The 16,299-nt window shown below is 46.1% G+C and overlaps 1 protein-coding gene across 2 annotated transcripts in view; it reads right to left on the bottom strand.

Moving 5' to 3' along the window:
* Positions 1-2,427: 2,427 nt before the first annotated feature.
* Positions 2,428-16,299, bottom strand: part of LOC139048771 (zinc finger protein 239-like) — a 96,481-nt gene continuing 82,609 nt past the window's right edge. For both annotated transcript variants that reach the window (XM_070523362.1, XM_070523363.1), the window contains one exon: positions 2,428-4,645. In XM_070523362.1, coding sequence (XP_070379463.1) covers positions 3,933-4,645 — 713 coding nt within the window. In that variant the 3' untranslated portion in view covers positions 2,428-3,932. The remainder of the gene's footprint in view (positions 4,646-16,299) is intronic.

Raw genomic sequence — 16,299 nt, 5'->3', positions numbered from 1 at the left:
GTGGTCCACAGAATGTAGAATCAAACAACAATGCATCAATATCAATAAAAAGCTTCACAACAGTGTATGTATTTCACAAACCTAATGTATTTTTCTTTGAATCCCGTTTATTGTTTTGTATTTATGCTGTACCCACGCCCTCTGTAATGCCCTCTGGGGCCTGAGGGCATAAACTAATAAATGAAATTTAAAAACATAAATTAAGTACAAGATAAGACAGAATTGACAACTCTTCAGAAAAACCATAGAAATGCATCACTGAGCAACTGCAATGCAGCTTACCAATTAATAGCGCACTACCCAACAAAACAAAGCTGAAGTGTATTTTGTGGTCTGGTCCACAGAATAAAGTGAGGGTTTATCCTGCGGTCTCGTCCACAGAATAGGCACTGCGGGTGGAACTCGGGCTGCCATACGTCCCGTCACCGCAACACACTGTTTGCTTCATCGCATTACACAAATGTGTCGCGGTGAAGTTATCGCAAACGTACATACACATTCATTCGTCCCAACTTAGCACAGAACCCTGCGTCCCATTGCTAAAACTAAGAGCGCAAAAAACGGGCAGGGATGCAGCTGAATATCGCAGGGTACAGTATTAAGCTCCACCTCACTGTGTTTATCGCACCCTTAGTACCAATGATATTAAACATCTACTCTGCATTTTAGTTCGTGGAAGTCTGGCAGACCATGTGATGTCACTAAAGCTCCGTTGTGTTCACAGCACTACACAATAATTGTCGTAAAGTCCACGACAAAAGTACATGAAGTCACGGATAGCGCACTAGCGCTGAACACGATTGAAAACATGCGTTGCCCCATTTCAAGGGCGCGTGAACAGTTGCGAGCAAACACCACCTTAAGCACTATATCACTTATGTAAAGTAACTCGTGGCGAGGTACATGTACAATACATCCGCCTACGACGCCCGTAGGTATATGCGCGATGCGATCAGGCTGCTGAAAAGGGCGAACACGGCGACGCTGCTACACCGCCGATTCGCAAATTGCATTGCGGAGGCGCTACGCCACTTGAATATTTCCATTGTCAGCACCACTGAATTCTTGAGAAATACGGTTCTCGGACCACCAGAGTTCACCGAGACCGATCATTACTACTGCACGACTTTTCGCCTACAAATACCAAACCCACTGCGGAGACTCGTACAACGCGCCACATGGCGTCACGGCATCACTTGGCGCCACCATCACGCCTTCTTCATCATCACACACCAAGCCACACACCTCGTGCGTGGCTTGGTCCGTGCTTTTCTGCAGTTTTTGTGCACCCTGCGTGCATTCACCGTGTTGTAGTTCATATGTTTTGAGTGTTTTGTTCGCTGTGGACACAGATTGTTTTTCATCCACTTTTTGTGCCATTAATTTGATTTCTTTAATTCAATTATAGTCAGTACAAGTAATTTCCCATACGTTGTCCTTGTTTGTTGGCTTATTTTATGATTAATAAAAATTGTTCTCTTGGATAGCCCCCTTTCCTCTCATTCAAATAGAACTTATGGAGTTTATGTACATCAGTATATACAAAGTGCATAACAGTTACACTGCTACTTATCTCATTTTGAGAAAAAAAATTTCATTTTCATTTGCACTGATGCTGTTAAAGCACAAGTAACAAAGCTTTCCAGAGAGTCTATGTTTTAGCACACTTCTTCTGGCACGGCTTGTTGCTGAGACAAAAAGCCTTGCAACTTTCCAAGGCATCCTACAGCCTCTGCTAGAATTACAGGATTTGAATCTGCCTCTGCCATTACATCTTCATTGTCGCACCCTTCTTCTTTGGGACCAATACTGGAAACAATTTCCAGACCTGCGAGTTCAGCAAAAGTAACCAGCTCACTGTCGCACTGCACATAGCCGCCGATGGAGGGGTGATCTGGGCGCAGTGGCCATCGGTTATACCACCACTGCAGATTACAAAACTTCATTGAAGGGATTAAAAAAAGATGAGCCTGGATCCACTGATTAAGTTCGCTCAACTTAAATATTCGCTATTCAGAAATTCATTTAAATGAAAGATTTTTGCACTGAATGCATAGGAAAACTGCTGCGTATTTTCTAAAAGTTTATTATTCTGAAATATTCGTTAAACTGATTTTCGTACAGCTGAGAGGTAACTGTACAAATATTTCTACAGATATATGTCACACTGGTGATTATAGAAATACTGACACATTAGTTGAAATAATATGTACGAATGAATTGGGCATGGTGGACTTGACATTCAACTAAAAACTTAAATTACTCATGTATGTTACTTATACCAAGTTCTTTCTATCCTAATAATGAACTTCCAACTGCCGTCCCTCAACTTCTCTTGCAGCCCCCAATACAGTAAAATGCTCACGTGCCTGTAGTGCATGCTGTTATTCAAGTAGTGAAATACCAGGAACAGACAACGAATACTAATTAAACATTGGCATTTATTTGATACTCTGATGAAACAGACAAAGGAAAGCTAACTTACTGAACAAGCAATTGCTTTAACAAAGTACCCATCTGTAAAAAGAATATGCGAATGGAGTAAAATCAAGAGAGACTCCCGGATGACCCATGTACTATGAACCTAGAGGCAACAAATACATGAGTCGGTCTAACAGAACAAGTTCATATGTACAAAAAAACAATAAAAAAACAAAACAAATCACAGTACTCAACGGAAAGCAGATCATTCAGACATCTGTAGTGTAGTAAGAAGTATTACAATGAACACATATATTCTACGGGCATGCAAACCTATTTTTGAGATTGCAACAAATGTTGAATACTTTCCTAATAATGAAAAGTCACAATATAACAAAGCAAACTGCTGATTTTTACAGGTTTTATTATATCGAGGCTTAACTGTATTTTGAAATTTTTTCTCGGCTATAACGGCCTTGTGGGGGTCAGTTTTCAATTTCTTTTGCTCTGTGTTGCATAACGTGCTAAGAAATGATCTAGAGCAAATATGGTGACTCTAAAAAGAAGTGTTCCAGGGATTTAGCAAGATTTGGCTCAGGGGCTCCTACCAAAATACATGAAAAGGTGAAATGAAATGAAAAAAAAAGTGAAAAAGGTCTTGGCAACTACTGCACCAAATTTGACGAGGTTTGTGGCATATTAAAAGAAATAGTATCTAGTGACTGTTGGTAGTACATTTTTATTTAGGTCATCAATCTGTTAAAAAAATTGTTGAAGATCACAAATTTTCAGGAAGCAAAACTATCAAGTTTACAACTCTGTAACTTAGCAATAAAAGATGTCACAATTCTGTAAAGTGCATTGAATACGACATCTAAAGCGGACAAAATTGATGTATTAAACAAGGTATTCAAGTATGCCACTAATAAGTGAATAGGACTTTTGCAAGATCACCGTAAACAATGTAACAGGTTCACAAAAGATATAAATAAATCCATACATCAAACTTGTCCACATTGGATGACCTACCATATACAGTTTACAGAACTAAATATCTATTCCAGGTGCAGAGCTACAAATTTATAAACTTCTTGCTTCAATTTTTTTCAAGCTTAACAATCGTTGTAAATTCTTCTTATAACATTCAGGCCTTTAACCAAAATTCTGCTTCCAGCAGTCACCAGAGTTAACTTTTTCTCTAAAATATAACAAATTTCATTATAATAGGCCCAGTGCTTATCTCCGAAAAGCATCTCTGTGTTTTACATGTACTTGAATTGGCGGCATCGGAGTTGGGCCCAAGCTAAAGCTTCCGCTTAGGAGCATGTGGAGACACTTGTGCTACCACATGCTGTGGAACACTATGTAACATGCTACACATATGTAGATTTTTCATTCAGACTCTAGTTCAACGAGATTGTTGACCTACCCTACAGTATCATGGTACCGTTCTCTCATAAGTCTGTTCAAGTGATGAGGCCCTGGAGCAGACGGTGCAACTATATGGCTGGTCAGCTGTATGAATACACTGTTGTATCTTCAGGGCATTCTTCAACGAGAATCTCTGAAGGCAGAGTGTGCACTGACATGGCTTCTCGCCTCATGTGTTTCCTAAGGTTGCTCCTTTGTGAGAAGCTCTGAGAGCATGAAGGGCACTGATATGGCTTCTCGCCTGTGTGGGTGCGCAGGTGGGCTTTCAGGTGACCCTTGTGTGAGAAGCCCTGAGAGCATGAAGGGCACTGAAATGGCTTCTCGCCTGTGTGGGTGCGCAGGTGGCCTTTCAGGTGGGCCTGTTGTGAGAAGCTCTGAGGGCATGAAGGGCACTCAAATGGCTTCTCACCTGTGTGGGTGCGCAGGTGGGCTTTGAGGTTGCCCTTTTGTGAGAAGCTCTGAGAGCATGAAGGGCACTGAAATGGCTTTTCGCCTGTGTGGGTGCGCAGGTGGCTTTTCAGGTGAACTTTTTGTGTGAAGCTCTGAACGCATGCAGGGCATTGAAACGGTCGTTCACCCGTGTGGATGCACCGGTGAACCTTTAGGGTGTATCTGTTTGAGAAGCTCCGAGGGCATGAAGGGCACTGAAACGGCTTCTCGCCATTATGCACACTGGCATGTGCTTCCAGACGAAACAGTTCATCAGCCTCATAGTCACATAGGTGACATCGGTGGAGGCATCCTTGCTTTGAGTTGTCACATTTGGCAGTTGGAGAAATAGAAGACCTTGATGCTGCACAAGTAAAACAAAAGTAAGTATAAGCAATTATGAAATGCTAAAAAGAACACACATGCTAAATTCGATGACAAGCTTCATTTCTTTAGAGATCTTGAGGTAATTCCAAGTATGATGAGACAAAGAACTTTTAATGGACCTTTTTAATTTACCTAATATATCTGCATTTGAAGGCTTCATGACCTTGTCTGTGAAGTCCACTTAAGAAAAGTATTTTTCAGAAAGATAAAAAATTACAAAGTCGGAGACTGTGGAGTGTTTGACGGCTCTCTTGGATCCCTACGATTCTTAGAGAACACTTTCAAATGCTTTGACCAAGCTTGCTCTCTTTAATGAGCACTCAAGGCCCGGAAGCCATATTTGGCACTTGCAAAACTTACGATTCGCTGGCACAACAAATTTGTTTCATACGAGACTTCATCGGTGTTTCCTCTTGATCGCACACTAAACTTCGGCAACGTTTTTGTAAGTTGAGATTGGAAGGAGCTGGCTAGAAAATACTGTAGTTTTACCTATATAACAGGCCAACACAAACAACCCGCATCCTCTTCCAGAACAGCCCAGAAAGAAAAAATATGAGTGTAAAACCCATGGATATAACTGCATACATCCCTCAGATGTTTAAATAAGCAGTACCCATTTGGGGATAGACGACTTGTCCATGGGTGTAGAGTTTTCATTTTCCCGGGGGGGGGCGGGGGGGGGGCGACCACCTTTCCAAACCCCATATATCTTGCACTTGAACAAACTTCATGCAAGCTTGAAGAATGAAGCTCTGAAGTGACGGCATTATACGCGTATATAATAAAGGACAAATTAGTCATCATATTGTTACGGTGAAGTGAAGGAAGACGTTGAGTTGGACTAGAGAAAGACGAAGTCTGGCGGTTGCCTGAACGCCATATCCATCATTTGTAAATATAAGTTATTTTACACTCGTGGGCCTGCTTTCTTCCCGCAACATTTTGGTGGAAGGTGCGGGGTACCACCACGGAACTTCGCAGCGGACGTCATCTACCTGCTGCCACAATGGCAAATCAACCGACACAAGCGACAACGCCTCGGCAGCCCGTGCCCACGGTCATCCTCACTCACCCACGGGACCCGGGAACATTTTGTGGCACGGACAACGTCGACGTCGAGGACTGGCTTACGATGTACGAGCGAGTGTGCGACAACAACAGGTGGGATCCTACAATGATGCTTGCAAACGTAATATTTTATCTGAAGGGAACTGCGAAGCAATGGTATGACACACATGAAGCTGACCTAACGAGCTGGGATGTTTGCAAAGAAAAAATGCGAGACCTGTTCGGCAGACCTGTCGGTCGTCAGCTGGCAGCTAAAAAAGAACTTGCGTGCCGCGCTCAGACGTCCACAGAATCCTATGTCGTGTACATACAGGATGTGCTGGCCCTCTGTCGCAAGGCTGATGACAACATGACCGAGGCAGACAAGATTGGCCATATATTGAAAGGTATTGCAGACGATGCCTTCAATCTCTTGATGTGTAAGGATTGTGCCACTGTGGATGCAATTATTAAGGAGTGCCGGCGCTTCGAACAAGCGAAGGGCCGCCGCGTCACTCAAACTTTCGACCGGTTGCCCAATACCGCCGCGACATCTTCTTGCGAAGACCCGCCGCGGTTCGTTCAGCCCGCAGGACCGGAAGAAATAACGCGCATCGTTCGCCGTGAGCTTGAGGCCATGGCCCCGGCTCCCGTTCGTTCAGACTGTCGGGAAAGCGTACCCGCTATCTCCCTTATACAAGCAGTCGTTCGGGAGGAAATAGCAAGTTTGGGCATTCCATCTCTCTGCTCAGTCCGCCATACCAACACCTACCAAATTTCTCCGACCGCTCGCTCCCGGACGCAAAGCTTTCCACCACTCCGTCGCAACCCGGCTGAATGGCGCACAGCGGATGATAAACCCATCTGTTTTAATTGTTCCGGTATTGGACACATCGCCCGTCATTGCCGCAACCACTGGTTGTCGCCTCCTCGGTGGTCGTCTCCGAGTCACTACAGCCAAGTACCCGACAATCGCACTTTCTCGCCCTATACGCCGACTAGGAACATCAACGCCGACAGTGCTCCACCAAGATCCAGCCGATCCCCGTCTCCGCAAGGTCGTAGGTCCCGTTCGCCTCTCGTTCACCGCTCTTCGTCCCCTTCTGCAACCGGTCGCTTCGCTTCGGGAAACTAGGCGGTGCAGCTCCCGGAGGTGAAGCTGCAACTCCGACCCGGCCCACAAATCCTCTATTGACCCTGCCTACATGTGGAAACCTGCTGGACATTGAAGTCGATGGCGTTCCTGTTAGATCTCTCGTTGATACAGGAGCGCAGCTTTCAGTTATGAGCGCTGCTCTCCGCCGCCGGCTCAAAAAGGTTCTGACCCCCGCCGTACCGTGCACCGTGCGAGTCGCCGATGGGAGTACGTCACCTGTCCTTGGAATGTGCACAGCACGTGTGACCATTGGGGGCCATTATACCGTTGTTCTATTTATCGTCCTTGAACACTGCCCACACGACCTAATTCTCGGCCTCGACTTCCTTTCGAAACACTCTGCCCAAATTGACTGCTCCGCAGGTGTTGTACAGTTGGACCTGCCGCTTCCTGCCGACGCAACCACTTGTGCTCCACACCGCTTATGTGCTGCTGAATTTGCAAGGCTGTCTCCACAGGCTGCTACAAATGTCCTGCTGACGCCCTGTCCTCCCGTACCTGATGGCGAGTACGTCCTGTCGCCGCTTACTGACGTGGTTTTGTCGCGTAATATTGCCCTACCGAGCACCTTAATTCGGATCCGCGAAAACTGCGCTCGCGTGCCCATCCTCAATTTTGGGTTCTCGTCACATGTTTTGCCACACGGTATCGCCATAGCGCATATCACTCCTTTGGAAGAATTTCAGATTTCTTTTTTGACCTCTGAATCCTTCCTCAGTACGAACGGACCTTTGTCATCCACTCCTTCGTACTCGACGCCTGCGGACGATGTTTCTAAGATGATCGCCCCCGACCTTCCTTCCGAGCAAACAGCAGCTCTTCGTCACCTCCTGTCATCTTATCGGGACATCTTTGATTTGGACGACCGTCCACTTGGCCAGACATCTGTTGTCACGCATCGCATCAACACCGGTGACGCCAGCCCCATTCATAGGCGGCCATATCGTGTCTCGGCAACAGAAAGGGCCATCATACAGAAAGAAGTAGACAGGATGATGGACAAGGACATCATTGAACCCTCCAGTAGCCCGTGGGCATCACCGGTTGTCTTAGTAAAGAAAAAAGATAACTCGTGGCGCTTCTGCGTTGACTACCGTCACCTCAACCGGATAACAAAGAAGGATGTTTATCCCTTGCCTCGCATTGATGACGCTCTTGACTGCCTTCACGGATCCCAATACTTTTCATCAATTGACCTCCGCTCCGGCTATTGGCAGATTAGCGTCGATGAGATGGACCGCGAGAAAACCGCCTTTGTCACACCGGACGGTCTGTACCAATTTAAAGTCATGCCCTTTGGATTATGCAATGCGCCAGCTACATTCGAGCGCATGATGGACTCTCTCTTGCGCGGCTTGAAGTGGTCTACATGCCTGTGTTACCTCGACGATGTGATTGTGTTTTCGCCGAACTTTGAGAGCCACCTGCGGCGCCTCACAACCATACTCTCCGTGTTTCGCAGGGCTGGCCTTCAGCTAAACTCCTCCAAGTGCCATTTCGGTCGCCGTGAAATTAACATGCTTGGTCATCTCGTCAACGCCGCCGGAATCCAACCTGATCCACAGAAAGTTCACGCCGTGCGAAATTTTCCTGTACCTTGTTCAACGAACGATGTCCGTAGTTTTCTGGGCTTATGCTCTTATTTTCGGCGATTTGTGAAAAATTTTGCGGACATCGCTCACCCTCTCACTGACCTTCTTAAGAAAGACGCCTCTTTCTCTTGGGGACCGCTACAGGAGAAAGCCTTCTCTACCCTGATTGAGCGGCTTACCACTTCCCCGATTCTCTCCCACTTTGACCCTTCTGCGCCCACTGAAGTACGAACTGACGCGAGTGGTCATGGCATCGGCGCTGTCCTCGCTCAGCGTCAACAGGGCCAAGACCGTGTCATCGCTTACGCTAGCCGCCGCCTTTCCACGCCCGAGCGAAATTACTCCATTACTGAGAGAGAATGTCTCGCGCTCGTATGGGCGGTCGCGAAATTTCGCCCGTACCTTTTCGGTCGGAGCTTCTGCGTTGTCACCGACCATCACGCCCTCTGCTGGCTCTCCTCTTTGAAGGACCCAACTGGACGACTTGCACGTTGGGCATTGCGCCTACAAGAATATACATTTTCTATTATATATAAGTCAGGACGCCTGCATAAAGACGCTGACTGCCTGTCCCGCAATCCCGTGGATCAACCGGACGATACCGATGCAGACTCGGACATGAGTATTCTGTCCCTCTCCGGCTTCCTCCACATTGGCGACGAGCAGCGCAAGGATCCTGTTCTTCGAACACTTATGGACCGCCTAAGCTCCTCGCCCAATGACCCGTCCCTTCGGATGTTCACGTTGCGCGATGGAACTTTATACCGTCGTAGCGTTCGTCCTGACGGCCCGGAGCTCCTCCTAGTCGTCCCCAAGCACCTTCGACTCACCGTGCTCCAGCAACTTCATGACGCTCCTACTGCTGGACATCTGGGCGTCACTCGTACTTACGACCACCTGCGGCGCCGCTTCTTCTGGCCTGGCATTTATCGCTCTGTGCGCCGTTATGTCGCTTCTTGCGACCTGTGTCAGCGCCGGAAGACGCCTGCTATGCCTCCCGCTGGTTTGCTTCAACCCATTGATATACCTACAGAGCCCTTCTTCCGTGTGGGCCTCGACCTCCTTGGTCCGTTTCCAATTTCCATCAAAGGAAACAAATGGATTGCTGTAGCAACCGATTATGCCACTAGATATGCCATCGCACGAGCCCTGCCAACCAGCTGCGCTACAGATGTCGCCGACTTCTTACTAAAAGACGTCATCCTGCACCACGGCGCCCCTCGCCAGTTGCTGACGGATCGCGGCCGCTACTTTCTATCGAAGGTCGTTGATGATCTGCTCCGCTCCTGTTCTACAGAACATCGGATTGCTACCGCGTACCACCCTCAAACGAACGGCCTCACCGAGCGACTCAACCGCACACTCACTGAAATGCTCGCCATGTACGTCTCCAACGATCACCGCGACTGGGACGTCGCTTTACCATACGTCACTTTCGCATACAACTCGTCCCGTCACGACACTGCCGGATTTTCACCATTTTTCCTTTTGTACGGCCGCGACCCCACCTTGCCTTTTGACACGTTGCTACCTTCCGCAGTACAGTCACCCAGCACTGCTTACGCTCGCGAGGCTATTGACTTAGCCGCCCAGGCCCGAGATGTCGCCCGTCATCGCCTCACAGTCTCGCAAGCTTCTCAAAAGCGACGCTACGACCTTCGGCACCGAGACCACCATTTTTCACCTGGTTCCCTTGTCCTTCTCTGGACGCCTTCACGTCGTGTCGGCTTGTCGGAAAAATTACTGTCCCGTTTTTCTGGTCCGTACCAGATCTTACGCCAACTGTCCGACGTGACCTACGAGATCGCCCCACTCGGTCAGCCTTCCGTGCCTCCCAACTTAACCAGTGATGTTGTTCACGTCACCAGGCTCAAGCCCTATGTCCCCCCAATAAGTGAGGCTGTTTAACTTGCACCGGGACGGAGCTCCCCCACCGGGAGGGTGATGTTACGGTGAAGTGAAGGAAGACGTTGAGTTGGACTAGAGAAAGACGAAGTCTGGCGGTTGCCTGAACGCCATATCCATCATTTGTAAATATAAGTTATTTTACACTCGTGGGCCTGCTTTCTTCCCGCAACAATATATAACGATGACTTGTGTATACGAGTATATACAAGTCATCATAGTAGGAGACAGTTCAATTTCACGGCCTGAGTCCTCTCAGTGGCGTAATCTTCCTTTGTGCAATTGCCACATATTTGGCTATCACTGACACTGTTTCGCCTTTCCAGTGAAACTGCAGCATCTCTCTTTCTCCCTCTCTATTTTTTTCTGTGAGTCAGACTGTCAGCGCTGCTGCGCATTCTGGTTTCGAGTCAATTTGGCTTGGCTCATTTTGGGTGTTGAGTGAATTATACAGTGTTCCCCAACTATCATGCACCAAGGCTTTGAAAAATAGCAGTTGCGTTACACAAAGAAAACCTAGTGCATATCGTTTCCAGTACAGTGGAGTAGCCGCCAGTAATTATTTCGTTACTGAGATTTAATTGAGTAATTGCAATTATATAACCCTAGAAGTACTTTCCTTATTTTCAAAGTGTCTATGAGGCATTTGTAGACACCCCAAAATGACCTCTAACTGCAGTGCTTTCGGCAACGTACTAATTGCGTACATTTTTTTTCTTACAGGCAATGAAACCTCACGAAGTATGAAAAATGCCACCTGAGTGCGCTCCCGCTCGCATCACAAAGCAGAGCTCTCGAATAAGCCGATTTTTATTGCCTGTCACAAACCCGAAGAGAGAGCTCATCACCTTGAAATGGTACGGAAGGGGCACCAACAACAGGTCTTGTGGCTTTGCAGCTAATCCTTCCTCTCATTTCTACGTTACACTTATTCATCTCTCAAGGCCGACTGATCACATCGATAACAAAAGCCCCTTGATAATGCGGCCGAAGCGCCGCTCTGACGATGCACGAAATGTAAAAAGCAATGCAACAGGCATAGAATGTTTCAAAATCCTGGCTTTGCTCACACTGCATCAAAATAGTGCATTCGAAGCCCTATTTCACGTGAGAAACTTGCTTCGTACCAAATCCAAATTAAAGTGACCGTTTTATTTTTGATGAAAGTGTATACGTGCTGCAAAAATAGGTTCGTGTCAAAAATAAAAGCGAAATAAACAGACCAGGAAGTGACCAATGTGTAGAGAAAAGGCAAACCGATGCGTTGAAGACAGTAAATGTACCACTTCTAAATAATCCGAATGGGCAATCAGGATGTCTGCAAAAAAGATAAAAATACTCAGATTTCAGTATGCCCTTATTATGTATGAACTCGTGAGCTCTATTGCACACCAGCCTAGAGGATGTGCTCAAATGGGTCTCCTTTTGCAGCTACGCAGTACTGTGTCCATTTTGTCACATCTTCAGAGGCTTTCTTGATGACCAACGCCGGAATTCTATGGCACACTTCCGTTATCCTTGCCTTGAACTAATCTGACATCCGTCTCAATCATGTAAGCACAATCTTTCACATAGCCCCAAAGAAAGAAATCGAATGGAGAGGTCAGGTGACCTAGCTAGCCAATTTATAGGCTTGTGCCTTCTAATCTACTGCGCATGAAAAGCCGCATCCAGGCAGTTTTGTGCTCGGCTGCTGCTGTGTGTGGGTGCCCCATCTTGCTGATACCACAGAAGTGGAGATGCGACAGCGGGACTCCACTGAGAAACTCATCCACCACTCCTTCAATGATTTCTTTCATGTGACGCTGTCCAGTCAGTGTGTGACTGAAGAAGATGGGACCGATAATAGCACCGGCGTAAATTCCAAACCACACATTGAGCGACCACTAGTACTGGTGCCGATTGCGCTTTATCCAGTGTACATTGAAGTCCCCTCAGTAGTGTGCATTATGCAAATTTACCTACACATTTCTTTGAAAATTGGCTTCATCTGCGCACATGATGTTGCTCAAAAAGTTGGGTGACTCATCGACTTTTGTAAGGACCCAATTTGAGAAATCTAAACGATTCCAGAGGTGTCTATCTTCTAAGCATTGGTGCTGGCTAAGGTGGTACGGATGAAAGGCCGTCGTTTAGAATTCTCCAAACTGATGACTTAGAAAGTGATGCCTGGGCCGCCATGTACCACACACTAGCGTGATGGCATGAGGCCATAAATACTAGAACATCCGTGTGTAGGCTGAGACTAAAAGATGGAGTCCTCCGCTGCTGTCTCTGGCAGCTGCCAATTTGTCTCAGGTTTGCCAGGTTGTCCCGTGAAACTCCGTAGAGGGCTCGGGCCCCGGAGCCCCCCCCCCCCCCCCTGTAGTCGGTGCCTATGGACTTGTCCATGTCCTCTCTTGAGCCAGTGACTCCGCTTAATCATTTTCGGAAATGGCAGTTGGGCTATTTAGCATGGCTTATCGTGATCCTAGTTCTACTTTGCCATCGCCATGTGCACTATTCGCAAACTGTTACATACAGAATGGTGACCCATACAGAGAAGGAGAATGAGCGACAATGCAGGAGGGGAGAAGGGAGCTTCAACACATAGGGGTAGAAAAACAGTGGGGTTCCCCAGGAGATCACGAAAGTGTGAGTACTTGAGAACCTTGCCTTGAAGTGTGGCTTTGGGGCAGTGTACGCTGTGCTGCCATGAAGCCACACCTCAAATCAAAATTCCAGTAATCCGCACCCTAACCTTACTGTAAAATGTTTAAAATTTTTGGTGCGGGTTATAGACACAAAAATATGGCAACTTCTGTTCGAGTGCAGTCTGCTCTTTGTGCTCCGCCATTACAAAATAGTGGCAAATGATTTCTAGCAGTGACAAGGAATGCTACAAACCGCTTTCTTTGCAAAGCGCGATGCATTTTAACACACTACCAGGTGAAGATATTGTAGTCTTTTTGAAAGAGGCAATGAGCACCATCAGAGGATCCGAAGAAAGGACACATACACACATACTAGTTCCACACTGCACCCAACCTACCCATCAGGTGCAGCGAGGGTGTTTATATATAGTGGGGTGTCCACTGGGGCCATCCAAGACAACGAAGTACTAAATTATAGTTTACAACAGGTATAACAAAACACAGCAACCCGCCGTGGTTGCTCAGTGGCTATGGTGTTAGGCTGCTGAGCACAAGGTCGCAGGATCGAATCCCGGCCACAGCGGCCGCATTTCGATGGGGGCGAAATGCGAAAACACCCGTGTACTTAGATTTAGGTGCACGTTAACGAACCCCAGGTGGTCGAAATTTCTGGAGTCCTCCACTACGGCGTGCCTCATAATCAGAAAGTGGTTTTGGCACGTAAAACCCAATAATTTAATTTAACAAAACATAGCCTAAATAGCTGGATTAAACAAGCGAGGCAAGTTTACGCAGTGATGGAAGCGGCACTTGGTCTTTTGGAGCAGCTTTCGAAGCAGAAAGTCAGAGTTTGGAGCAGGGATATGTACCTTTGGAGCAAAAAAATCGGCTGTTTGAAGCAAGAAAAGAATGCTTGGGAGCAGTAACTTAGTGCTCTGGTAGAGAGGAAGCACTGTGTAAGTTAGTACCTTCTGAAACCTTGCATTCAATATACATTATACTAAGATGCCAGTACTTCTTCTCCAACTTGCTGCTCCATATTATTGTTGGAGATAAGTGCCAACTTAATCCAAATTCAGTTAATTCTGCACTCAAATAAAAAGTTAACCCCCCCCCCCTTCAACCTGTATCCTTGGCTTCATTATTCATTTCATATCTGCTAAATGTTTTATCTATTATAGCATCCCATCCGCCAAGCAAAAAGTTTGAATGCCCATAGTCGCCCAATTCTTTATTAATATGGTGCTAGTGCTGTATCCTCACACATTAAAAATACTGCGTAAGCATAAGCTCATGCACTTAAATATCATGCTAGTCAAAGCACATGGTCTACTACGTTGTTCCAAGCAAGGCACTGGTACACTGCCTGTTTGGAGCTCAAAGGATGTTAATAAATAATTATGTGGCTGTACTATATCGACACTATATATCCCTACAATTGAAATCACCAGCTGAGCAAGTTGGTAGCTGATCAGAAGCAGGACTTAGCAGTGAAAATACAGATGGAACAGAAACAATAATTTAATTTTAACTTTACTTGCACGAATAGATTCAGTAGCATCTGTGTTGCGTGACTTGTGCGCCCGTGGCTACTTTCTTATCCCGTTTTCTAATTCTTTTCCATGTCAGTGCTGCCTAGACGTAATAAAATGTTCCCTATGCACTTGTCAATATACTACTAAGCAACCACAGGAAAGGCACGTTGAGCTGCTGTGCCCTCACAATAGTGTGTCACCATAATTACATAATTGCTCACGCAATTATATGGACACTCGAGGAGAAATTCCACGGTCGTCGTCAGGGTCGCCATGAATTTGTGCATAATGTCCAAGTGCGATAAGAAAGCGACCACATGCCCTAAATGCTGTCGCTGTGATAGAAACCATGCCAGGGTGAAACCATGCCACCTCTTGTTTCCGACATACGAATTGAGAAACACAATCACAGCTTCAGATAGAATTCTAATAAAAAATGCTCTACGACATTTTCCGTGTTACAGTTGCAGTATGAGTACCTTAAATATTGGTAGTCGGTCCCTTTGATAATACCTCTGGCCGACCCTCCCTTGGCATGACGAGAATGTTTCTGCATATCAAGGTTCACAGGTTGGCAGTTATTGCCGTGACACACCCAAATACTACGCAGCTTACTGCAGACACATTTAGAATCCTAGTTTTAGTTTTGTTACCTTTATGAGATATATCAAAATGGCTAGTTTTTTTCATCGTCATCATCAGCAGCAGCAGTAGCCTATTTTATGTCCACTGCAAGATGAAGGCCTCTCCCTGCAATTTCCAATTACCCCTATCCTGCACCAACAGATTCCAACTAGAAGCCGTGAATTTCCTAATTTCATCCCTCCGCCTAATCTTCTGTCGTCCTCGACTGCGTTTCCCTTCAATTAGTACCCGTTCTGTAACTCTAATGGTCCAACGGTTATCTACCCTGCACATAACATGACCTGCCCAGCTCAATTTTTTTTCTCTTAATGTCAATAAGAATATCGGCTATACCTGTTCACTCTCTGACCCAAAGCGCTCTTTCTGTGTCTTATCGCTCTTTGCACGGTCCTTAACTTGTTCTCAAACTTCTTTGTCAGTCTCCAAGTCTCTGCCCCATATGTCAGCACTGGTAAAAATGCACTGATTGTACAACTTCTTCAACAATAATCTTAAGCTTCCATTCAGGAGCTGACAATGTTTGCTGTATGCAATCCAACCCATCTTTATTCTTCTATGAATTTCCTTCTCATCATCAGTGTTCCCAGTGATTAATTGAACTCTTAGTCCCTTGCCCGGCTATTCATCATTACCTTTGTCTTCTGCATATTCAACTCCACTCTTGCACTTTCTCTGTTAAGGTCCTCAATCATTTGTTGTAACTCGTCTGCAGTGTTGCAGAATAGAACAATGTCATCTGCAAATTGAAGGTTGTTGAGATATTCGTCGTTGATCCTTACGCCTTCCCAGTTTAATAGCTTGAATACCTCTTCCAAGCATGCACTGAATAGCATTGGGGAGATTGCGTCTCCTTGTCCGACCTGGTTCTTTATAGGTATCTTTACTTTGCTGTAATACAGTAGAACCCAACTGATATGTTTTTCGAGAGACCACAAAAAAAAATATGTAACAGCCAGGAAGGCCGCAAATTGCCATAGCAACGTCAGAAGCAGCTCTGGATGGCTGCCAATAGTTATTAGACATCTCGGTGTTTGTACCTTGACTGGGGATGGAGTGTGTACGTCTGCATAACTAAGCCACGCATACAATCTTCCATGAAAGTGGCCACTTTAAAC

This window comes from Dermacentor albipictus, chromosome 8 (genome assembly GCF_038994185.2).
Source record: "Dermacentor albipictus isolate Rhodes 1998 colony chromosome 8, USDA_Dalb.pri_finalv2, whole genome shotgun sequence".
NCBI classification, from domain to species: Eukaryota; Metazoa; Arthropoda; class Arachnida; order Ixodida; family Ixodidae; genus Dermacentor; species Dermacentor albipictus.
This window is presented reverse-complemented; position numbering and strand designations above follow the sequence as displayed.